Source organism: Cyanistes caeruleus, chromosome 5, assembly GCF_971803275.1.
Source record: "Cyanistes caeruleus chromosome 5, bCyaCae1.hap1.1, whole genome shotgun sequence".
NCBI lineage: Eukaryota > Metazoa > Chordata > Aves > Passeriformes > Paridae > Cyanistes > Cyanistes caeruleus.
Genome location: NC_141705.1, coordinates 46,414,738 through 46,441,181, shown reverse-complemented (window position 1 = coordinate 46,441,181; position 26,444 = coordinate 46,414,738). Strand labels below are relative to the sequence as shown.

Genomic DNA, 26,444 nt, shown 5'->3' with positions numbered 1-26,444 from the left:
AGACAAGTCACTGTCACAGTCTTTCCCCCTTTAGCTTCCCTTCATTTGTTAGAATGTATTTACAACAGCCTCTGCTACCAGCCCTACTGCTAACATCAACTTCTCATCTCATAGAATGAAAATAACTCTCAGACAGACTTTTTTTCTCAGGAAGATGAAAAACTCTTATAAAGCAAATTCAGGAAAATTCTCCCAACATAGTATCAGAAGCTACCACAGACTTTAGGTGTAACGAAACGTCACTAGCACTTTCTAGAAATTCTGTGCTCATTTGGGGTGGTCTGTTTCTTCTATAATGTCAGCTTCTTGTAATTGTGCCGATTTGTTTCAGACTGGGGCGAGTTAATTTGCCAATCACAGAGTCTGGATTCAAACTTCAGCTTGAACAAACAAAAAACCTCAGCTGCAAACACATATTCATATCATATTCAGCATATAACGCTGAAAATACACATTGGCTCAAATTCTCACAAACTCACCTCAGATTTACAGTGAGGCTTGTGAGCTGAAACTGTCAGAGAGTTCCTAGCCAGGAAAAAACCCCAACATGCTGACGTGCATCTTCACAAAAGGTCTTACAGCAACTTCATTCTCATACAAGAAGTGCTTTTTAGAAGCTTTTAATACTGCATGCAATAAATGCAGGATCTGAGGTCTGCAGGGGGTGTTTTCTCAAATCCCCTTATTCCACTCTGAGAACTCTACAGCTCAAATTTAATGAGTAAGCGTACTGCAGTTCCACGGCAAAGCTCAGCTATATTTGTACCTCCCCAAAAGAAAAAAAACAGAAAAAGCCTCTAACTCAGATCTTTCTTCTTCTGCAACTGCTCTACAGAATCCAGCCTTGAAATACTAGTTTCAAGTCATGTGCCTATGCCTCACTGTGTCTCAGATTCTGAAGTGCATTGTATTTTCAAATTATAAATATCTTCTGTTTCAGAACAAATCATGTTGTCTGTTGCATGAAGGATGTGTGAATATTCAGCAAACAAACTGATGATACATTTTGGTCTTGAACAGCAATAGGACTTCATCACAATTCCAAGCAAATCTGATCATTTGTAAACTCATTTTTTAAGAACTGTAATTAAAGTGCCATGTTCATGCATTATGGTGACATTTATGACATTTTCAATTTGAACAATGTCACTGGGAGAGGCCTGCGATATACTCATTTCAGCAGAGCCTGGTTACATGATAGCACCTGATTTAAACAGCCAGAATTTTAAGTACTAAAGTGTTGTATATCTGTGCAGCTACCTTTTGTTTGTCTTCACAGACCATTGATACCAGTTTAATATTCTGGAAGTGAAAGAGTCCAAAGCACTCAAGAGTGTAGACTAGATGCTCTTGGCTTGATGATTCTGTCATCAAGTCTGGTAAGACTGGGCTGTGCTACAGGCAAAGTATCATTGCCAATGGAACAGCAATTTTCAGCTGTGCATGAGACTGCTATGGGTAACTGGGAGCATGTTTTTTCATGTATTTGATGAAAAAAATAGATACTTGTCTCTTACATCTTGGCCCTGGTTTAACAAACTTTTGAATTGTGTGTGTCCATAAGGCAAATGTTTGACACATATAGTCATAGCAGGGACTTGTACTTGCATTGTTTCAGCACACGCTGCCCTTTACTAAGTCAGTGAGAAGCAGGCTCCAGAACTGCTTCAGAAATCCAACCTTCTCCTGGTACTTAAAATTTCAGTTCTTCTACTTTCATTAAAATGATTGGCCATGCAGCATTTGAGAAACTATACAGAAAGCAGTAACTTTAGCAAAACCAGTTAAAAACACATGAGTATTAGGAAAACACAAGAGCTTGTACAAACCAAACCCATGAAACTGAGTAAAGCATCCATCTATTACAGGCAGCCAACTTTCAAGAACAAGGTTCAGTTCAAAGGATGCTCAAAGATTTTTATCATCTTAAACCAGGCTGGCTGAGGAAACTTCTGTTTTCTTTCTTTGGTTCTTACTAATTCTACCCCCTGAGTATTTATTTATTTGAGTTGTCTCCAACTTTTCCAGTTCAACAGCATGACCAAGATGGAGAATTCCATACTGAAGTCATATCAGTCCAGGGATAGTACGTAGCATATGCCTAGCTATCTCTTAGTTCTCAGCTCAGAATACAAACAGGCATCCTGATTCTTCCCTCACAAAACTGCACTCCATGTCTCTCAATCCAGAAGCAGTGTAAAAATTCTTGGTCACTGAGGAACACAGGTAGGACATCATCTTGGATTCAAGGCAGATGTGAGGACCTGTATGGAATTCTATCCCTAAGTGCCCTGTCTCTCAGCCTCTCTGTTGGTACTCCTCTCTGTAATAGATCAATGCTTACCAATCAAGTGCTTCTACATTTCAAATAATCTCATCTCCAGAACATCAGTCTAGACACCAAAACAGCAAATAGCAGCATCTGCTGGCTTTGACTATTCCTAGTTTTCAAAACAGTACCTTTTAAAAGAGTTTCCTCCACCCTGTCCTTGCCATTTTGTAGGGCATTTTCAAAGATCAGCAAAGCTTCCTCATTATCTTTCTTGAAGTCCCCACGAGCCTTTACTGAACTTAACTTTTTCTCTTCACACTGTTTTCTGTCGGGAAGAGAAACTGCCTCTCCCTTCACCCATCCTCCCATCTCCTTTGTACAACTCTTGGGGCAGCAAGATCTTGGTCTTTAGCAGGTCCTGAGCACTGTAATACTGCTAAAAGGAATAAATACACTGTACATTAGACTATACTGATGTATCACTTGTTAATCACTGTTGTAGTCACTCCTACATAGGAAACAGCACCTTAAGAACTGCCCAGTAACCTAAACTGAATTTGAAATGGTAATATAGAATTCAGTACTATGTTTGGAAATACACCATCTCTCGACTTAGATGTTCCTACCTTTCCAAGCAGTTAGGACTGTTCTTTCAAAACTTCTCTCAGCAGCAGCTTGTTGCCAATTATACTTACTGGGATTGGGAGACGGTTTAGAGACAAACACCAAGATCTCCTATACCCAAAAAGTTACTGATGACAAATGAAAGTTTCCTTTATGCTGCACAGCTATGATCTGAGAAACCGTCTCACTTTTAAGTGATAAGCAAACTGCTGAATTCTTTAGAATTCATTAAACATCGTCAACATTCTGCTCTCTATATTAAAAGCAAAACAAAACAAAACCAACATTGAAACCACACGAAAACTGCTGACAGTCACAAAACCCTCTCAAAGCAATTTAATGAAAATCATTACTTACCTATTCAAAACTGTTACAACATAATTAAGAATTTTCTTATTTTAGACTCACATTTTTAAGACCATATAAAATAACAAGTGCTGTTCTAAGATATGCCTTCATAGAATTAAAAAAGTTAAATTGTTTAAATCATAAGGTAGGCTATAATCCACTGGTTACAAAAATCAGCCCCCTAACTGACTCATTCAAGCAATTTTTATGCGCCTTTGCACTTTCACAGAAGAGAAACAGCCACCCTCCCATTTGAATGAATCTAGATCACAAAGGCATTTCCTCTTTTCCCCTTCACACTAACAAATCCCCCAAAGACTACAGACAAGTTTCCCATCACCACAGGGCTACCAAGGGCAAAAAGCAAACTTAATGAGGCCAAACGAAGGCCTTCTCTTGCAGAAATGTTAATCTCACTTTTAAGAGAAAGGGAGGTAAGGAGAAGCCCATAAAATCTGTACAAAATCACTTGCAATAAAAACATTTACAGCATTTCTTTTGTCCAAGGTTACCATGAAGGGCTTTAATTCAGAGGAACTAGTGGGAATACAGTTCCTCTTGTTAAAATATATTAATTAGTGTAATATATACAGTTGTCTCCTTTGAAAAGCAAACCAATTGAGAGAGAAACCCGTGAGAGGAACAGCAGGGTCCTGCAAGGACCCGCCCCCAGTCTCAGATTTACTCCTCTGAGGATGGAGTCCCAGAAGCTGCCTCTGAAGCTTCATCTCTTTTCATCTTTAAAACCTTCATTTACAGGCATAAATAACAATGGCATAATCATTAGCAACAGCAAAGAATCAAACCTCAGCTAGAATTGCTATCATTCTGATCAGTATCCCAAAATAGAAAGGCCAGTCTACAAACCAGCATCTAGCTTTAAAATTGCAGATTCCTAACAAAATCCCTAAATACATTTCCCAGGTCTGAAACACAACAATTGCTAAGACACTGGTATTGATGCTTCCCTTCATATATGCACACAGTGGATATCCTGATCCTCAGAGTTTGCAGCAGCAATATAAGTACAGTTTCTCCTATCTGCTGGCTGGTTGACAAATAGCAACTTTTAGCAGTCAGCAACCACTTCTAGACTGCTTATTTCAGGTGAAAGTTTTTTAAAGCATAATTTTGGATACTAGTTTAGATGCTAAACTGTAAGTGCCCACCACAAAAGACATCAGACTCTACCTGAAACTCACTCCGAAAATATAATTATTGGAGGCTGCAAGTGTGTTTTGTGGAAAATTTACCGTGTCAATACAGCCAACAGTGATGTTTTCCATTTCATGTTTCTGATTTATACATCATAATAACTGTATCCACTCTCCGTCTTTCTGCAGATCTGCTACTGGCTAAAAGATACAGCAGTAAATGTACAGATGTTATAAAGAAGCAAAAAAAAAATAAGATCTATAACCTATTTTTAAAAAAAACTCAACACCAGACAAGATCATTCTCATTTCCATGCATACTGTTGTCATAAAGCTTGTGTAAGTCCAAACATACATTTAATTTAACATTTAATTAGCAGAGCCCTCTGCTACATGAGCTCGTGAGGGTTAGCACGGGTAAGAACCATTAGCCTTGTAACTCACACAACAATTCTGATGATGCTTAAGGAGAAACAGTAGCCAGTTTACTGCTGACAGGACTAGGAATAATCATATTTTTGTCTCTTCTGTCTATTATACTTCATATCTTCGTACACATACGGAGCAAACAGTCAGTGAAGGCGTTAATTTACAAGTCTGTTTTTAGAAGCCAGCCACGCTTTAAAGTCATGTTTGTTTAATCACTGCTGCCACCTCATATATACAGAAACTATGCCAACAGCACCATGTTTTTGACTGCAAGCACCATGTTTTTTTTCTTAAGAAGCACTGAAAGCACCAAGCTTGATCAAACTGCGACTCAAACTAAATAGAGGCTCCCTTAGCTGCGAGGCCCCCGGTTTTTCCAAACCTAAGGAGCATTTTTAGCTCTCTGGCAGTCAGCTAGCCATGCCAACTTTTTAAAGGTGTAAGGAAGACATGGGGAGAAATGAGGAAAATCTTGCAGGAAGCTTCCCACTGAAGTAAAATAATTAGTGAAGAAGGAAATAGGTAAAGGTTTGAGGGGAAAGAGGACTAAAGGAACACAGGGAGCAGACCCATTCCAGGTTCTATATATACATGAAAAGGATGGCTTGCCCAAGTGCTCCCCAAACACATTTCTGAATGTTTTTGGAAGTACTCAGGGTTTACAGAGGTGCATTCCATCCTAACTCTTATTAATGTATTTTATGTGTTATTTTAGAAGCAGAACTACATCTGCTGTATCAGTGCTCACAATTTCAATATGCACCTCAAAACAAAAATTTAAAAATTTAAAAATCAACGATTTTATGCAATTGCTCTAAACACCACTGTAGCATATTGAGCCAGCAACAGCACAGTAGAGGAAAGCACTATGAAAATTAACTTGCTGTCACATCTCCTGTGGCATGTTTGCTTTTCTGACTTGACAGTCTAACAACTAAGTACTTACTAGAGCCATACTTGCTTCACTTGCATGTAAAAATATCACTGAAGAAACACACAGCCTCAGTGAAACCAAAGTAAAATTTCTTACCCAGAAAATCCCACAAACCTGCTGGCAAGCAGGTCTATAAAACTTCAATTTCAACACTACTAAAACAAATACATGCCCAAAAAGCACTCCCCTCTCCTCCAAACTGAGTTAGCAGCAGTTTATTTTTCAGATTTAGAAAATTGCCCCTCCACTTTAAAAGTTATGAATTTCTTGAAATAAAATCATCTGACTGAAATGTTTCAACATTACCATTCTAAGCAACAGGAGAGAACTGGAAATGAGAGTGTTGCCATTCTCTCATACACAAGCAGTACTCAGCCCAGGCTTTTGAGTTTTCTTTCTCCTTTTTGAATATGGGGGAGAGAAAATACACATTTCTCATATCATCTACATCTACAAGCAGCATATCTTTTAAATTGAATTCAAGTGTAAAGATGGCAGTGAACAAATCCTGGGGCTCTAAAAAGCATGAAAAAAATCTATGAAAAAAAATCTAAAAATCTATGAAAAAGAACCGATGCAGCAATGTTATCTACCACAATGAAACCATATTTAACTTACAGGTTGTTTAAGATCTAAACAACTGAGAAGCAACACTGGAAATAATTTCCAAATATCAACTAGACTATTACTATAAAGTAAGGGCAAAAGTTATTGATACCACTCCTGGCAGATATTTACATGTCTGCTCTTGAAGACATTTTGTGATAGAGATGCTATATCCATCAAATAAAATCAGTTCCAGTGCTTACAGAAGAACTGCCTTCAGCAGAGGGAACAAGAAATAATCACACACCTTAGATTTCCTTTTTTTTTTTTTTTTTAGTTCTTTTTTAAGTCTTTGAAACCTTACTTGTACACTTGTACCCATTCTAATCTAAACCACACCAGAAGGTCCCTTTCTATCCACAGGCTTTCTTCTGATGGCAGTGGTAGCTGTGCTTGGACTCTTCTCATTGGAGCCATGTTTGCACTTAAATGCTTCCCAGAATGGGACAAAATTCTGCAAATGATACATAACAGAGAAAGAACCATTTCACAGACAGCCTCTTTTGATACATATATATGCTGTCTGCCATTTCTCAGAACAGCAGAACTTCTTATCCTGGGATTGACTACAAACCCCAGAAATTTGCATGTGACAACTGGAGATTTAAGTGCTAATCTGAATTCTGAATCCAAAAAGAAAAAAAGAGGGCTATAAGCATATATGCAGGGACAGGAGTGTGCCAGTATATTTGTATGGCTGCACAGGCAAATAAGTAGCTAAAGCACCTAGCACCTCATATATATGTAATACCTACCCTATTAACACATCCAGCCAACAGCAATATACATCTCTTTGGGGAACTTGCACCTTCATCCTAGAAATTGCAGCACAATCATTATTTTAATGGAAAACAAGAAAGTAACTTAGAAATGTCTCACTTTATTAACCAAGGCTTTCTTTCCTGCCTACATCTCCTTACATCTCAACAGCCATCTCTACATGCAAAGAAGAATACTCCTAGCAACCAAATAAACACCAGAAGTGCAAATGGCTTGTTATGCCTCCTGGTTCATCAGAAGAACCACCTCAAAAGCGTTATTACTGAAAGTGATTCCTGGCAGGAGGCAGGGAGAAGGGAAATACTTTGAATACAGCTTTGTTTTCCACTCGTTAGCATGAGTTTCAAAGTAGAGAGAAGACAAACCTTCTCTCACCTGCAAACAACACACATGTACAGAAGCTAAAGAATTCAATTCCTCAAAGCCATTTTTTTCATATATCTTAACTACACTGGCTTAAGTAAATACATTTTCTAATTCAAAATTAAGGTCAGACAAACAAGCAGTGCCACAGAACCTGTAGTACCACAGCTCTATGCAGAAGAGCAAGGCACAGAGATATTTTAAGTTGTTAAATGCACTATAAGGGGTTTAGAGTAAATGCAGTGTACTGTAAATCCATCCCAGTAACAACCCAGAACTTGTACAGTGTGCAAAGCAGATTTGTAACCCTTGAAAATTAAGCATTTCAGTATGGGCAGTACTCCATCATCAACCATTAAATTCGCAATGCCCTAACACTGGATTCATCAGCCCAACAACAAGAATCAAAAGACACCCATAAATAAAGGCCAGTATTTTTCAATGACTGCAGTGTATTCCAAGAACCCTGTAAATTGCTTCACGATATGAAGTACTGAAACTTTATCGAGCTCTCATTCATATAAAATTAAAATATTTCCATCAAATCAAGTAGTAAGAGATCAAGCCTCCAGAGAAAAATTACTTTGGATTCCATACTAATGGAAGTAAGATAAAATTTCACAAAGTTAGCTGCAAGGAACTGTTTTTCCTTGCAACTTAAGAGGACACACTTGGGTAAGAAGGTAAATAACTCCTGTAAAAAGGCAAGAAGAAAACAGTAATAGAACTCTGAGCACTCTGTGCCTCCACTCCCTTGACATCCTGTAAGACCACAAGCATCTAGGAATGCTGTACAGCACTGGGGGATGCTTTTTTGCCTATAACCAATCTCCTGTTTCACTTAGCCATTTATCAATTTTTTAATGAAAAGCTTTCTAGTAAAAATGGGGGCTTTTTTGGTTTTGGTTTGTTTAAGCTTTTCTTAAAGTTTCATGTCAAGAGAGGTATTTGCTCTCAGACAAATTTTCTATAGTTTTCAATCTTTTCACCTTTCTTGGCAAGTAAGGTTCTAAGATTTTTTTAAGTTCCAAACTTTTTATGAGTTCTATAGCTTCCAAAGGTATAATAATTTCCTAGTTATTCTTCTGTTTAAAATTTTTTCCACTGATAGTCTGGGTAACGATATATGATTGTCTATTATAGATAAACCAATTGTTTTTCTTAAAAAATATCACTGAACAAATTCCAAGTTTTCTAATAATTATCACTGAAAAATATACTAAATATGAGTACAGATTAGAAAGAGAATTTATCTATAAACACTTCTAAGTACATTATGTTCCTATAGTTCATCCCTTGGGAAGCCTCTTTTAACAATTACTTGTATTGAGTGTGTTCAGCTGTTGAAAACCAAGCAAACCAGTGAGATTTGTATTTACTCTCACTCCTGATGCACATATTGAATGGGCAAATAGAAGTGGTATCGACGTGTTATTAGTAAAAAATATTGTCACTGACCCAAATAACAGATGTCTTGTGCTAAAGAAAAAATTCATACTACCTTGTATGTCATGTCAGCATAAAATGCTACTGACTTCCATCTCATTGTTTTGAAACTGCTCTCAGCTGACAGTAGAATAAGTAATGAACTCTTTCTCCCCATAGTTAAACCAAGAAGCAGTTTTAGACCCTGGAAAGACCAATGTTATAAGATCGTATTTTGTAAACAATTGAAAAGTGATTGAAAGGTAAAATGCAGCATACATAATGAATGCAAATAAATATGAGCTGCCTGCTGCTGGTCAGTCCACCAGTAGTTGTATTTTGCAGCATGTTTAGGAAAATTAATAGATGTCCCTTCTTTGCTAATCAAAGAGAATGTAATTAACTTTCCCTGTGGAAAAAAAAAAATGTAATTTTATTCAGTTCAATCACTGGACAGCACAATTAAAATATTTTCAAAAATTGTATTTTACCAAAACACAAACATCTGGGATTTGGAACTACTGGTTCTATCCTTCCTTCTGATTGCATTTCTGAAAGAAAAATGGGGGCCAGTTATTTAGAAGGTATGTATTTACACAATGTCATTCTTCTTAAGATGGTTGTTTTATTAAGAACCCTATTTCACTTCACAAAAGAGCAGTCCTTCTCTCACCAAAGCAGCTGAAAGTAAAGTAGCAACAAGTAAATACCCCCTTGTTGTGCCTATGGAAAGTCCATGCTCCCATCATGAAGCAGCCCTGCAGCCTCACTCGGTGTGGACACGAGTGCTGCTGCTGCTGTGCTACAATCTGCACCATCTCAACAGGTGGAGAAAACCTGTAGCTTTGCTACAGCACTTGTAGCTTTGCTGGGAATATCTGGTTCTCTATTTGCTGGGAATATCTGGTTCTCTGCAGTTGTTCTCTATAACAAGTAGGTGAAACTTGTTACAGCTCCCCTGACACAAGACAAAAGGAAAAAGAAACCTGGCACGTAACTAAATTTTAATTTGGCCTAATCTTTCCAAATCCTAAATTGTGACTGTTTTGTAGTACACACTGAGAGAAAGGGAGATGGATACAGCTAAGTCTGGAAATACTTTGGAAATTCATCATTCATAAAAGAGACTCCATGAACCTCTCCTCACAAACCACTACAGATTCCTTGCAGACTTCAAACTGACGGTTCCGTGTCACCAAAGTTGTGTTTGAGCCACTTTTACTCAGCAGTTTCACAGGGGTTGCACTGAGCTGACAAATCACAGACTAACAAAAAGACCAGTGCAATACAAAAAAGACAGTGCAATACAGAGGTGTGAGTATCCCTCTGTGCCAACTTTTTCAGGTGCCCAAGAAATCTCTCTTTTTGACTGCCTTCACTGGCCCTTAAGCCGTGCTGCTGGAGATGCCTATTTGAGGGGATAGCTGTCTTCATTTGGAAGATTGTGCTCTTTGGAACCTGCAGGAATTTTCTGAAAGGGTCAGAAAAATTTTGTCTACATTATTCCCTATCCAAGTGCTATTATTGGCAACTGCCTAAGTTAAACAATTACAGTTCATCTAAAGGCATAATTAACAGCAACATAATAGTATCATACCCACCCCTCTTTTTCTGTCCAGTCCCACATTTTACAAAACAAACAAAGAAGGTGAAGCATATTTGATGAATGCAGATTAACTGCCTGCTGCTGGTCAATACATCAGTAGTCAGTTGTATTTTGCAGCATTTTTAGGAAAATGACCCATGTCAATATGTGGTCACCAGGTTACTAAGACAAACACAAACTATATGTCTGGGAAATAAAAACCTGGGAGTACAATTAAATTTTGTTTCTAGCAAAAGCACAATCCATAGGAGGCATCAGAGCTCAGGCCCTAGCTGCTGTCCTTCCTGCTCTACACAAAGCAAGTAATGCAAGAGAGAGAAAGCACTGACAGCACCATGATCAGGCAAGGAGGGGTGATAACAGCTTTTGAAATTATTCAAGTCCATCTGTGTGCCTTTAGGACCTTGACAGCAACTTCTACTACAAACCACTGGTCTTGACAATCTAACATGTTTCAACAGAGATAAAACAGTGTGATATTTCCTACAGCTTCCAAGAAACACTGCTTTCGCCACAGAGGAAACCAGCACACGCATGATTTTCATGCTTCTACCTCTGTAGTCCTGCTGCCAGACCAGAAGAGAGTGATGGAGAATTGAAAGGAATTACAATCAGTGACTTGCTTAGATAATACCTTACTGCTAGTTCCCACTAGCCTTCACCTTCCTGTAAATCCCTTGTCAGCAGCAGCACACACACAGAACCCTCTGTCACAACATCCAGGCCATGCACTCTCCCTGCTCACCACTGTCCAGAAGCTGAGGGTATGCCATGACTATTTGGCTATATTTATCCTCTAGGAGGCACCCTGTAAGTAAGGGACACTTACCCACCTTGTGCCACTGTGTAAGTCCCCAGGTGATCTGTCCCTGAAGCCACTAAATCTGGACATCTTAGATGAGAACACATCTCAGATGTGCCTCAGACATGACACCCCACAGACATGTCCCTTTTTACTCCTTCTTGACAGGATTTGTATTTGCTAATTTTTGTGGAGCCCTTCCAGCAGATTACACTTCAACATATCCTGCTATCATCCACTGCTCAGACTGAGTGAGCAGTAAGCACTGAGGTAACTCTGGAACACCAAAATCCACCCTAAGCTAACCTCTTCCAGATGCTGTATAGAATAGCTGTATGGAAAAACAGAAGGGTTTTTTTCACTATTTTTTCCTCTTCGGACTGTGTCTGTCCTGAACTCTTCTGCGTTATCTCTACAAACCAACCAGGTACCTCACTACCACGGCGTACTCCTTCTCGCTTATCTCAGTCTTTGATAACTGAATTTTCTTCCAAGTATGGATGGTCCTTTATCAGCACTGACTGAGGTATTCTCCACTCTGCTACCACACTGCTGAAGCACACTGAAGAGAACTTCAACAGCCTGGCTGAGCACCATCTTTTTCCAGAAGGAAAGTCTATGGACACTGGAACCAAGCACAGGCAACACAGGAGGACTACAGAGATGGCTGTTCAGCACCCTAAGGATATATGTGAACTCTGGGAAAGGCTGCAAAGCAGCCCTGCAGAGACAGATCGGAGAGACTGGGTTGATGGCAATTAGAATATGAGTCAACAGCAAGGTCTGGCAGCCAAAAGGGCCAAGAGTAACCTGGAATGCATCAGGCACAGCATCACCCACCAGCTGAAGGAGACAACTGCCTCACTCACTGCACTGCTGTGTGCCTCACCTCACTGTGTGCAGCTTGGGGCACCTCAACAGAAGGACATCAGACTACCTGAGTGTCCAGAGGACACAACAGTGACACAACAGTGAAAGGTCCCAAGGATAACCTTTACAAGGAGCTACTGATGTCACTTAGATTGTTCAGCTTGAAAAAAGACAACATTTGTGCTCCCTTTTCATTTTCAAGCATAGCAGCAGCAAAGTGGAGAATGAGAGATCTAGTTCACTGAGTTAAAAGAACATACAGCCTTGAACAGAGGGATCACCTCTGGCCCAAGCACGAAAATCTATTTGATTAGAAACATGCATGCATATGCAGACTTCAGTCATGTTGGCAAGGAAACTAAAATGAAGGTCCAGCTGTATACAGGGGTCTTTCTTTCCTAAACCTCAGAACTGATGTTCTGAACACCTCTGTACAATAGCTTTATCTAATCACTTTAAACAACGAACAGTCCCCTGAACAACACTCATTGTCCTGTGAACTATGAATTAAGATGCGAGAATATGTAATTTCTCCACAAAGATAAGTAAATTTAATAATTTTTACTGTTCAGATTGTCCCCAAGTGCAGCCATAACTCTTACAGTATTACAGAACTAGTTAAGTATTCCTAGAAATAGATACAGACATAATGTTCTTGCTCAGAGACTGAAAAGACTAAACAAACTGAACACAAATGAACAAGAAATAGTATTTGTATCATGGAAAAGAACTATATATCAAAGCTAAAGTAGATGGCAATGGCTGCACACATAAACAGGCATTCCCAAAGATCCAAAGGTAAGACAAAAAAACAAAAACAAAAAATAAAACACCACAACACTGAGGCCACACTTTGCTCTCAGATTCCAGATTAACCACTGATTTCAGTTAAAATCCTTGGGATTATTAATGTGCCTGAAATAATGTACATCCCCATATAAGGTCTGATTATTGTCAGTCAGAGTTTCAGTTACAAGAATCTTTTCACCTACCTTCAGCTAAAAGTGAAATACTGTTTGGGTATCAGAAATTGTGGTATCAGGAATAGCTACTTCTATGCATGGGTGATTTGAGCTGACATTGCCCACCTGTTCAACTAAAAAGAATCTTCAGAATGGGTTGTTTTTAAAACAAAAACATGCTCTAAAAAAGTTCCCAGATGGTTTTTACAAGTTTGTGATTTTACAACTACGTTCACTTGATGTCTCCCACTGATTATGTCTTGTTGTATGAATCAAAATGGAGCAGAGAACTGATTACAAGAATAAGAAAGCAGAGGCAAGGACAGAAGACAAACCTCTGCTCAACTAGATCAGATAGTAAATTTATTCAAAATTATGAATACTTGGTCATTTGCACACTTTTGTTAAGTGTTTTATATTTACATCCATCATACCTTACAGATGGAAGAACTCTGAAATTTGAAGACTCCCTAACAGTCCTGCACAGGAATATAGTCACAATACAGAACAGCTACTTAGTTTTCCCTGCTCTAATTCACTAAGCACAATATTTCCTCTAAGGTGTATTCCTTTAAACCCTCCGTGAGAGAGCTTTTTTCCAGAGTGTCTCAGTTGTTATACTACACATTGAAAACAGATTAATTTCTCCTTGTTATCCTAAAGTGGACTGTAATTGTTTGAAATACATCAAAATACAACCTTGTAGCAGCAAACCAATTTTAAGAGATAAAAAAAAAGTGAGGATTTCAGTCTTGCACTATTTCTATGTTATTGCTGGTGGCTCAGTTTTCAAGGCTCACAGTTCTTTTTAATTGGCTACTGTAATGGCTTATGTGCAGTTGCTTAATTGAATGTGATAAAAAGAAAGTCCTTCTACCACACATTAGGACATGGATCAGCATGGAATTCAAACTAAGGAATTATGCAAAGCTGTCCTAAAGTGAAATCCACAACAGTCAGACTAATCTCTCTTAAGATTACTCTCCCAACACTAAAGCAATACAGTGCACTTGCATGTTTGCTGCGCTGGAAAAACACTTCATCTCCACACAGAGAAACCTTTCCAGCCTTCTACAAACATGGTTGTCATCACTACAAAGGCACCAACTCTAAGTAAGTATTGACAATGGCTGTCTAAGCACTGGTTCACCCAAAACTGATGCCATGCCACTTTTTTCAGTCTCTCTGAATCAGTTTTTTGTGTGCCTACTCTCAGGAAACGTATTCAGGACGATCTTCACGGAACAGAGATGTCTTCATAAACACACACAGATAGCTACAGCAAACATCATCGTCCTTTTCTGTGGTAGCACTACTTTTGTAAGTGCCAGCTAAAGCTGCTCCCAGAGCTACATATTATTAGCTGACACACACTGTTGAGTACCCACCAGGACAGAGAACAAATAAAAGTTGAGTTCAAGCCCACCACCCCCATAAGGACTACCTAAACAATGACCCCACTTTGGTCTACACTTGAGTTTGTGTGCACAGAGCACATTTCCTGGTGCAACAACCAAATTAGGAACCAGAGAGGATTTTTACTGAGAAGGCTATCCCATATGAAAGGAGAAGGGTATGAAATAAACAGTACATTAATCACCTCTATGTCAAGCTGAAGTGATAGCTCTCAACATGTCTCTCTTCAACTGACAGTAATCAGCAGAGGCACTGAAAACAACATTGAAGAAGCATTTGATAAAAAGCACCAGAAGAGTTGACAGTACAGATTCTCCAGCCAACACCGAACAGTATTTGTCACATCAATGCCATTGGGCATCATCTGGATGCAAGCTCTGTGACTGGAGAAGAAAATATTAATACACAGGCTATGGAGTTTATCCTTTTAATCCCCTGTGGCCATACCCCTATGCTCAGGTATCAAGGCTTCCTCTAAGATCAAGGGAATTGGAACAGGAGCTTACTCAGACTAAGGGCATGGAGTGGAGAGGAAGAGAAGTGCCTTCAAGCAGCTGGTTCTCATATTCTCAAGAGATTATTAGATGTTCCAGCTGAAGGAAATACCTCCTCAACTTAAGATGTATACACTTTGACTTTCAGCACTGCAGTCCTCTGTGAGGACCCTACCATCATCCAGCTGAGGCACTGATACATAAGAAACCCCACATCATTTCCTAGCAATAAAACTAGTACTGCCAGCACAAGCATGACTTTCGTAGCCAGCTATGACCTTAACCATAAATATCTTTTCAGAGAGTTCAGTCAGTGTCCTTCAAGTTACAGGATGCCATTCTGCTTTCAGATACACAAATCTGTCACCACCGCAATGGCAACCTCCTTTGATAAGATATTTTGGTCTCCAATTTTCAATACAATTTCCTGTTTTCAATATTTCTACTGTGTTCCTCAAACACAGGTCCCACTCTTCCCCACACCCAATTTTATAAAGAACTTTTAAATAGCAGTTTTCCAGCATAATCTTAAGAACAGTGTGCTGAGAAAGAGACTATGCTTATCAAAGAAACCGAATTCAAAACCCAAATCTTTAACATATACTTGTGGTATGATTTTATTTCTGTACTTTTATATTCAGAGAAGGAATATTGAAAATACTCAAATGGGAGAAAAATAAATATGAGGCAGGGGGGTGTTCTTAGGATGGCACAGTCTGCAAATGGTAGAATAGCAAAGGTGTTAAAACTACAGTTTTAAGTCTTACTTTCTACAGTCCTTCTTACATTATATTTACAGCTTTTACTTTACAGCCTCTCACTCCTAAGAGCACCAAAACTATTTAAAAGGGTAGAAAGTGCCAAGTTCATGAACTTCTTTTTTAAGAACAAAACAAACAAGCAAAGAAAAGGAGATAAGAAAAACACTTTGCTCTCACAAATCTTTGCTGATCAGAGGAAGCACATCCCAGGCATCAAGAGACTGAAGCTGTACCTGGCACAAGCCTGCTATTCCAGTCAGCAGAACACAGTGGAGCCCCCTGGTTTTATGCAGGTTTTCCCTGCTAAGGTGAGCTGTGTTGTACATTGTGGCACCGTGACTTGGCAGGCAGCCTGCTGTGTGTCCAAGATAGGGCAGAGTGTGACAAACTACCAAAACCATCATGCTAAATGTATACACTGATATACAGTCCTGTGTGCAGCATTAAAAAGAGGACTGAGGTTCAGAGAGAAAGATCATTTGACACCCACCTCAATACTTGCTCAGCTGAGCTTGTAGAAGAGCCACAGAAGGGTAGGGGAAGATACTTAGACTCATTTAGAGTCCATCATTATTCCATATACAGTTTTCTTTACAGCCTCCCCATGAATCTGTTCATCTGTGACCCACTCTGTAATCCCAACCAAAATACACCAACAAAGGTAAACATCTATGAAAAAAATTTGCAAGTTATATTCTCAAAACCACAAATTTTAATTCCTAAGCACCTAAAAAATTACACAAATCTTTCAAAAAGTCTTCTAATATACTTGCCCGATATATTAATTGCAAGACTATATTAATCCATAACAAAACTAAGATAATTCTAATGCCTAACTAACCTAAATTGAACTAAAGGCACTGATTTTAATAGACCTTCATCTATGACCTTATGAAATAAAATCTATACTTTCTTCATATTTGTCAACTGACTGACCAATTTTAAAGACAGTGCAGGCTAAAATATTATTGCTTAAAAGCTGCATTGCTTCTTGGTTGAGCATGCCTAAGCAGAAGGCACTGAAATAACTGTACCAATGTTCAGAAGATTCTAAAATAAAAAGTAATATCCCAGTTTTATCACCTCTGCTATTACACTCTTTCTTCATTCAATTTATTTCCTTGCTTTATAAATGGTTGCCTTCCTATCTTTGGTAATTATAAGAACATATATTTCTATCTAGCAAAAAAAATCAGGTATCTGTGTAGTAACTTCATAATTCTTCAAAAAGTTTAAAAGGCATCATCATCATCTGGTTCAAAGCTTTCCCAGCACAAGAAGAAATAGTTACATACAAACATGCATGCAGAACTCCCAACTACGAGTAAATGCCTCCTTTTATAAACATACATCTGCACATATAAACAAGAAACAATTTTAGTACAACTCCAACCCCACGGGAAAAAAGAACAGGGGAGGAGCAGACAAAATAAGTTTTATAGTGTACATCACAGATAAGATTGTCTTCTAACATATTTTGATAGCTCTGTTAAGGAGACAGCAATGACCGGGTTTTCTTCATCAACACAACACATGGAACAAGGGTTTGCTTCACAAAGGAGGAAATTGTAGTCTGCCTCCTAAAAACTTGGTAATCTATGGAAATATTTCAGTAGTAGATTATTTTAGGCACACCTATGCACTAGCAACTTCTTGCACTGTACGTTCACCTATTTACAGAGCAGCACTTATTTTTAACTAATAAGACTATTTACATGAGGCTGCAGCACTTAATCACAAAATTAAGGCAGATCAAACAACTTGTTGAGCCATGAATGGCTACCCACTTGAGTTGTGAACCACCTGGAAGGAAACACTTCACAACCATGGCCTAGATACATTTCCTTCAGAGGCCAGTAGCATGCATCAGAGGATCTCCTGAAGTATCAACCTGACAGCATTTCTAAAGTTGTTCTGAAGTCCACAGGGCCAAAAAAAAAGCACTATTTACATGAAAGGTATATAAAAAACTTGCACTTTCAAGTTGGACACTCTGTTCTGAAAATTTGTCCTGACATTTATTTTGATTAAGCTCTCACAAACAGCTGGTTCTGCTTAACTTAATCTCATTAAATGTCCCAAGCAGATGAACTTAAGCAGGCCCTGTTCTACTGTAAGTCTAACCTGTAAAAACATGAGTCCACAAGTTTCCAAACAACGAGCCTTCAGCATCATGTTCACTGTTGTGTGTGTGTGTATCTTCTAACTGCAAGCTGCAGCTTCAGTTGCACTGAGTGAAAGTGTTTCTCTCAGCCTGTGTTATTCTATGCCTTCTTATTTGTAGTTTTAAGTAAGCAGACAGATTTCCTGTTTTGTGGCTGACTTAGGAAATCAGCTGAGATGATGAAGGGGAAAGGTGCTTTGTTTCGACCAGCCTTCCCTGAAGAGAGCGTACTTAGCAACATGACTCAAGGTCTGTGTGCACTAAAATGTGACGGATGATTTCACAGGGTTGGTAACTTGAACATATTAGTTATATGATTCTACCTGGTAATCTGAAAGGCTCTATAAAAACAGCTTCTGTCAGTCATGCTGTTTTCAGATTTAGCTGTTTCTCTGCTGTGCTAAGTATAGACAAGACAGGCAGGTGAGCTGCAGCCAGTAAATTTAGAAGGGAGTGAGAAAGAAGATGAGTGCTGTAACACAGGTTTATCAGCGCTGTTCTGGCAGTACATTTCCAAGAACACACTAAGCTTTAAGGAAAGGGACAGGGTGCAAGTATAGCTAAACAGAACTCATCTATATAAGACTTAGAGACCCTTTAAGGAAAGAGATGCATATATTTCCCAATTTAAGAAAGACAACAAGAAAAAGAAAAACCAACACCAAATCACAGATATTACAAGTATAATTCCGTAAGTGGGCTTACCAGCCACTTCTCCCACAGCAACACTCCCAGTACATGAAGTGCTTTGACACTTCAGCAGTTTGAGATGGACCAGTGCCACAAACAAGGAAATATAAGAACATATATAAGAATATGTTTAACATTATCCTTATATATTATAAGAACAGCTAGTGCAGATAATCAAGCCTTCCTTCTAACATGCCTTGTATGACATAACTGCCCAAGTCTGAATTTATTCAACTCAGGTCACAGAAAAACCTTTTGTTAATAACACTTCTGCCGTCAAATCAACCTTTGCTACAGCACCGCTGAGATCAATAATATTACAAAAGAAAGAAATCTGGTGCAGTCCACTGTCAATCAGCTCTCTTCTGAGCCACATTATGTTTCATTCAGCATGCTGCACACCCTACTTCCTTGCCCAGAGGGAAGGGAATTAAAAGGTCACCCTTTAGCCAATAAAATATATATTTAGCTATTTTGTGGGGAGGAAACAGTATCTTTAAGCAGTCATCCAAAGAAGACAGACTACCCAGAAGGTCGCATGCTGCTGCACATCAATAAACATCTTGATCTAGGAACTGAAATGAAAAATATCAAACCACTGAAGGTATGAAAGGGGGACTCAGAGACCTGTCAGAAAAATTACAAAATTAGAGCTGAGAACTGCATTCAGCAAACAGATGATACAGAGATGGCAGAAATAAGTAGTGCTGGGAGCAAGGTTTAGATAGCACACTCTGAAATTTTCAGTAACAGGAAAAGAAATCACTTTGGATACTTTTTATATCTATCTGCATTTTCTCTTAGGTATGGTAAACACGTAAGTCAGCTCCTCTTTTCTTTCTTTACCTCTTCAGTCTTTCCAGGACTGCTTCACTGTAAGCATAACAAAAAAAAAAGAGAAAAATTGAAAGAATAAAACCCTGCTGATACCTATTTCGTGATTCTTTTAATCCTGAAAATTGCTTTCTCCTCCATTCTTCCAGCCTCACTAATTGAAATGCTCCAGGGAACAGTCCTTGTGGAAGTAAGAAAAAGCACCTGATTTGTACTTGCATTGCATGTCAAAACAAACCTTAGATGCTTAAGACAACAAAAACAGCACTGGGATTCTAAGAAAATACACTGATTTTTGCCATCCATGCTGCTATCAAAATATGTATAGCAGACTCATCATCTCACTGAAGAACTCTAGCTGTAGAACACAGTTTTTGCACTAGAACTACTGTAACCAACCAAGAAAAAGACCTATTGGTACTCTATATTCCCTAAAAAAAAAATTAAAAAAATTAAAAAAAAATCCCCTTGACTTATGGCATTTCATCCTGAATGAACAGGTTTATATGCATGCAATGACACTGAAACAAACTTGATGGCAGCAAACTGCCTAGTGAAACTGGAGGTACTTCAAATGCCAAACCAAAAAGCTCTCTAGGACTGGAACAGAGGATCAAGGTGACATGATTACAAAAACAAGAAAAAATAGCTGGCTAAGAAAGAATGATCCAAGTGCTGGTGCCTAGTAAGAGTATGAAGCTACAGAAAGGAAAAGAGTCTGAAGGCCCTGAAGTCACAAGATCAAGAAAACTGTACATTTCCTGATGGGAAATATACAAGAGAAAGAACAAACAAAGAAACATTACCTATGGCATGGAAGAAAAATAAAATTTGCAGTCAACTTTGACAGGTATCCAACACTGAAGTTCAGCTAATGTTCTGGGGAGGAAAAAAAAAATCCAAAACAAATCCCAAAACCTACAGACCCCATAACTTTACATTCAAGTTATAGTGAACATTCATATACAGTGTGTTGTATAGCTATGAAGTAAAAAGATATCTCTTATGTAACTTATACTTTATCAACAGACAATTAAAGAAATGTATTCCTTTAAGGAATAAATTCACTACAAAGGTCTTCCTAAAAAGGGAAGAAGGAAAAATAAAATGTAATTGCTTCCTAGAACTGGTCCCTGGTCAAAAGGGACATACAGAACTGTACATAATCACCTGCCAGCCCTCCTGCTGAGAAAGCTTGAACTTCTTGTACCACTGGATTTGACTCCTACTCCTGTCAACATTATCTGACTCCAGGAGCAGACTCTGAGGACCACTTACACAGTGAGACATCATGGCACAGAACTGCAAGTGTCAGAACTTGACCCTTACAATGTATAAAGGATCAGATCACTAAAACACGTAAGCATATGTCCATTTTTGTTGAAGTCTACAGGTACATTCACATGTGAATGACTTTGGGATGAGGAAAATCTGCAAAAAAAACTACAAAAAAAAAAAAATCTTTGAATTCTATTGAATAAGGAGTATCCCTGTGCTTTCTGTATATCTTTCCACAACTGTGTAATTCTTGGCACTTAGTAAGAAATACCCAGCATGGTGCTGGACTGTTCCTCATAAGAGCTGATTATGCTCCCACAGCCACTTAGAGGAAGATTTAGAAGTATGAAATAAGTACCAACACACCTACATTTTCTCTTCATCTTTTTAAGTAGAAAAACATCAGCTTAAAATAAAAAATACACCTGGCAAACGAAAATTAATTTATTATGCCTAAAATTATTTTAGCCACTCAATTTGCCTCCCAGTCCTATGTGCAAAAGGCCAACTACCAGCAGTGCCTGCAGCACCAGCTAAAAGCACGAGATTTACGCTGCCACTCTTATTAGAGCTGAGGTAATTTAAGAGGAATGTCAGCACAAATTTACTTTTCAAACTTTATTACTCTGCTCTAAGAGGAGAAAGAATGCCTGCTGTTGTAATTTTTAGAATATTTACAAAATCTTTGGTATCTGATTTTAGTTGCACAGAGTTAAAACCAAAACTCTTAACATCACCTCACATCACGTTTCTTTCAGAAGAAAACAGAGCATAAGAATAAGAAAAATCGTATTTCATGAAAATAAAGTTTTTTAAGAGAAATGTGATCACTCTTCACTTTAGATAAAATTCAGGGCTACTGCTGAATTAAAAGGAGCTATACATAGACTGCTCTGCAAGCTGTAAGCTTGTGAATCTTCCACAGGTATCTGAGCCATTCAAACCCACTTCCCTTTGAATGTGCAGGTTCCTACCATGGAGAGGCAAGAGAGGATGAAAATCTCAAGCTAATCACATCTATGCCAGATGCATAACTTTAATCCTGAACCAGAGGCCACAATCTCACCTTCCTGTCCGCAGATTGAACTTCCTTCTCTTCTTTTGGTAGAGAACAATATAACCTACTTTTAAATAATCTTTATTCCTCTTAAAAGAGAAGGATGATGGAGACTGTTCCGGTGGCCATTCAGCAGTGACCTTTTCTCACACCACAGAGACATTTCAAAAATCACCTCTGTACCACGAAGGCCTTCCAAAGTCATCCCCAGCAGACATGTATTTTATTATTACAGAAACACAGGAAAGAAATTAAGAAGTTGAGCAGAATACAGAAGCAAAAGGGGGCCACGTGGGAAAGAGGCAATGTACTTTATGGCTTTGCAAATGGCAGGCAACAGAAAAACCACTGATGTACCATAATACTCTTCCTATCAAACCAAATACGTTTTTGAATGTATCTATTTGTAATAGCAGCATTAAGGATTAAAACAAAAGCCCATCCTGCACAGTCAAAAAGGAATTCTAACAGAGGAAACCAAATGAAGAAACAACGATTTATTTGCTCTATCCCCTCCTGCTCTGCCTAATGCCTGCCTTTAGGAAGGCACAGTCCTCAGGTGGTGGTGCCACTCAGCCCCTGCTCTCTCAGACAAGGCTCCCAAGATGATGCCATTTTGAGGTAGACACCTGTCCACTGGCAACAAGCGTGAGTGCATCAACTGCAAAATGAGGCTACCACATGGCAACATCTTTCAGTCACTACAAAACTTGCTTCCAAATTGAAACAGCTACCAAGAGGTGAAAAGCTCCGTATCACATTTCTAATCCCTCCTCTCTGCAATTTTTTTTTTTTTAACTTTGCAGTGATTCCTGTAAGTTTTCCTGATCTTCTAAAACTTGATCCCTCAAATACATTCCCCAAATTGTTTTGACTTTCACGTACTGAGGGTTTTTACAATGCACGTGAGAAATATTCTGCTGCTCATTATCTATTTGATAATATGCACTTAAGAAGAAAGGTCAGATAAAAATTGGTATAATGTGGAGCTCTAGTGGTAGTGAAGAAGTAAAGCAGCACATAACACCCACCATGAAAAAGTAGATATTGACCTTTAGTAGGAAAAGAGTAAGTGAAAATATCATAACAGATGGATTTAAACAAGGGAAATGAAAAAGCGAAAGATCTTAGCATCAAAATAAACATAACTTCATGCTCACAGAATGCATCACTCCAAACAACATGATGAGTAACTCTCATCTCTGTGCACAAACTTGCATCTTGTAATTCAGTGCAGTTAAGCAACAGAAAAAATAAGATCAGTTTTCTTATGTTAGCCCTAAAAGAAAAAAAAATATATATATATCCTATAGCAGGAAACCAATGTTCCTTACCAAACCTAATGGGGAGTTGAGTAATTCTGTGCACTCTTTTGAAACAGACCTAGTCAGATATATCATCCTTCCCATGATAGCCATGGCAACTCCTGCACCAGCAAGTAAGTACTCTGCTCTCAGCTGGATCATCACAAAAACAGTGTACCAACCACTGCAGGCAGCTTTAAGAGAGATTTGGTAGCCCCTTCAGACTGATGAGCTTGGCAGGAATTGAATCCTAAACAAGGAGAGCTCCTTCCCTATATACAAGCACTATCACACATCCTGCTGGCAAGCATAATCAGCTTAAGTCCTGTTGACAGGCTGATATTCCACCTGTAAAGGAGATGGTTTTTCATACGGAGTGAGAGGATACGCACAGCATCCTCTGCATCCTGTATGCCTCATCACAGGGGATGCTGAAACTCCTACACCCCCCGTGAAACACCGGCATAATTTTATTCCTAAGACGCTAAATCAACTTGGATATACGTTAAAAGTAGTTTCTAAAAGTAAAACAACACTGACAGTCAGCAGATTATCAAAAAGGAGCACAAAGCCCACAGAAACACTGCAGCGTGAATGTATGAACAACTGTGCAGTACTAGAAGGGCCCAATTCCAAAGTCAAGCAATATCCCTGGTTGCACAAGCACACACAGTTTTGAAACTTCAGTAGGAAAAACCTGCAATTCCTTCCTAGGGAAACTACTTTCCACCAAGATTACAGGAAAACAAGACTGAAAAAAGCTCATTTATATATTACTGCTAACTGGCAACAGACCCTCCACCTATTTCAATCCATGTTATAAATTGTTCAATATTTTTGCTAGCGACTTGCGCTCTACTTCCCAAGTTGAGCACACAGTGCCTTGATTCAGTACCACCCCACTTAAGACAGAATATATTTCATCTGCTAGAGTAGATCATTAACTTCTTCGCAAGTGTTCTTGTTTGGAAACATCCAGCCTAATGGGTGGGTTTTATTAGCATTAATGCCAATCTAGCGACACAATGAAAACAAATCATTCTGGGCTTTACACCTTTTCCACCCAAGGAACAGCTGTTGGTTGAAGAGGCATCCCCTGGATCCGACTTAGGTGTATTTGAAAAACACGGGATACCAAACACGCCGGAGTTAGAAGCCTCCGAGAGGAGATTTCCAAGCTGTGTCTGTTACCTGGTGGGCAGTTGCACTCTGCAGCCGCTTCTCTCGCTACTCGTATCTTTGCCAAGTGCTCGTAGGATTTCTGGGGGCGAGAGAAGCAACATGAGGGCATTTGGCGAGCGAGCCCCGTCACGGGCAGCGCTCCCGGCCGCAAACTGGAATTTAGCGCTGTGCCAGAGGCTGCGCAACCAGCGGGGGCTTCTTTGCTTGGACTCGGCCTAAGGCGTCTGGGTGACCCCACCACCCCCACACCGACAAAGCCAAGCCCGACACCTGGGGGTCTCTCCCACCGCCGCCGCAGGTGACCCCGCTCCTTCTGCCTCCTCGACGCTCTCGGCCGGGAAGCGCAGGGACGGCGGCAAGTGACAGATGAGCACAGCACCTCGGGGGCGGCGAACGCAGGGGTGCCCCGCCATCCCCATCCCCATCCCGCCCGCTCCAGCAGCCCGGGCCGCCCGCCGCCCCCTGGGGATGCGGGCTCACTTCTCCCTTCACCTCCCACCCGAGCAGCTGCCCCCGGCCGCCCCCCGCCCCGAGCATCCCGCACGCCCGCCGCACGGCAGCGGCCACCCCCGTCCCGCACACCTGGGCGAGAAGTCGCTCCACTTTCTCCTGCATCATCGCGTTCAGCTGCTCCAAGGAAAAGCCGGGCAGCGGCGGGAGCGGGGCGGCGGCAGAGAAGCCCCCTCGGGCGCCTTCGATGGCCGCGACCCTGGCCTGGAGGTCGCTGGTCCGCACCCCCAGGTAGACGCAGGAGGCCGCGGCCAGCGCCGAGAGGAGCGCGGCCAGCGCGGAGCCGAGCGGCCCGGCCCGCCGCGGGCAGCGCTCCCCGCCGCAGCCGCGCTTCCCGGGGCCGGCCTTCCCGCTGCCGCCGGCCTTCCCCTTGCCATCCTGTCCTGCGGCTCCTCGGCTCTTCCCCAGCGTGCTCGCACACCCTTCAGCTGCGGCAGCTTTGATTTCCTTTCCTCCGCCCCCCATGGAGGCAATTAGTTTACAAACAACGGAAACAAAAAACAACGGCAACGAAGTAGGAGAAAATTAAATAACAAAACGGCAAAACAGTGATTGGAAAGAAGAGAGGGGGGGGAAAAAAAAAAAAAAAACCACCCGCGGCAAGTAGAAGCCAAGCCCGCAGCCGGCTCCCGCACTTGGAGGGCGAAGCTCCGCACGGCGCACCGCCCGGCAGCGGGTGGCGACCCACCCCGCGGCACAGGCGGCGAGCCACGGGCCGGCAGCGGGGCTGGGTGCGAGGCGAGCCCCCGCGGCTTCCTGCCGCCCTTCGGAGGGAGCAGCGTGCTCTGCGAGCGCTTTGCCACTTGTCAGAGAGGTTTTCAGGCGCGGGGCGGGAAGCGCCCCCCCTCCGCCTCCCGCTCCCCTCCCCGCCGCCGGAGGACTTGTTGCTCCCGCTCCACCTGCCTGCCGGCGCCCGGCAGCCGCGCCGCGCCAGGCGGGGAAGCCCGCAGGCGGCAGGCAGCCCGCGCTGCCCCGCTCTCAGCCGCGGAGCCGCCGCCCCGCATCCCCGCCCTCCGCGGCGTAATTTATTCACCTAGGCGGAGGGGCGGCCTGCGGGCCGCGGGGGGCTCTCTTGGCTTAATGTATGCGGGCAGTGCGGGACATCGGACTCGCGAATTGGGAGGGCGAGGGTCGCAGAGGGAGGGGCGGTGCTGGGGAAGGGGCTGCAAGGGGCGGCTGGGCGCGCCGGGGCAGCTCCGGAACGCTGAGCAAATTTACGGTGGTTTATGGATGGGCTGTCGTGCCCGCGGTGCCGGCATAAAGCACGGGAGCGCTCCGTTGTCCCGTTCTCTTTTTCGGAGTGCGGAGGATAAACGTGTGTAACTCACCGTCGCAGGCAGGCGACGCGAGGGCTCGCTTCCAAAGAAGCAGCCTGCACTAACTTCTTATTGTATGAAGGTTTAATTTCAGCCAATTTCCTTTCTGCTCGTTTATTTATCGAGTTGCTTCTTCGCTGTTCCGGGCATACTGGGCAGTTTTTATTTGGGTTGGTTTGGATGACTAGAAAAGGAGCTTCAACATCCAAAGAACTGCAGGTGTGTCCTGATGGGAAGCTTGGTGGTTTCTGGTCCTTCTCTCT

General features: G+C 40.9%; 1 protein-coding gene across 1 annotated transcript in view; it reads right to left on the bottom strand.

Moving 5' to 3' along the window:
* The window catches only part of COL25A1 (collagen type XXV alpha 1 chain), a 295,280-nt gene extending 269,861 nt beyond the window's left edge, over positions 1-25,419 (bottom strand). The window contains exons 1-2 of the mRNA XM_086888426.1: positions 24,938-25,419; positions 24,365-24,434 (exon numbers count right to left, since the gene is read on the bottom strand). Coding sequence (XP_086744552.1) covers positions 24,365-24,434; positions 24,938-25,330 — 463 coding nt within the window. The 5' untranslated portion in view covers positions 25,331-25,419. The remainder of the gene's footprint in view (positions 1-24,364; positions 24,435-24,937) is intronic.
* Between the last annotated feature and the right edge of the window lie 1,025 nt (positions 25,420-26,444).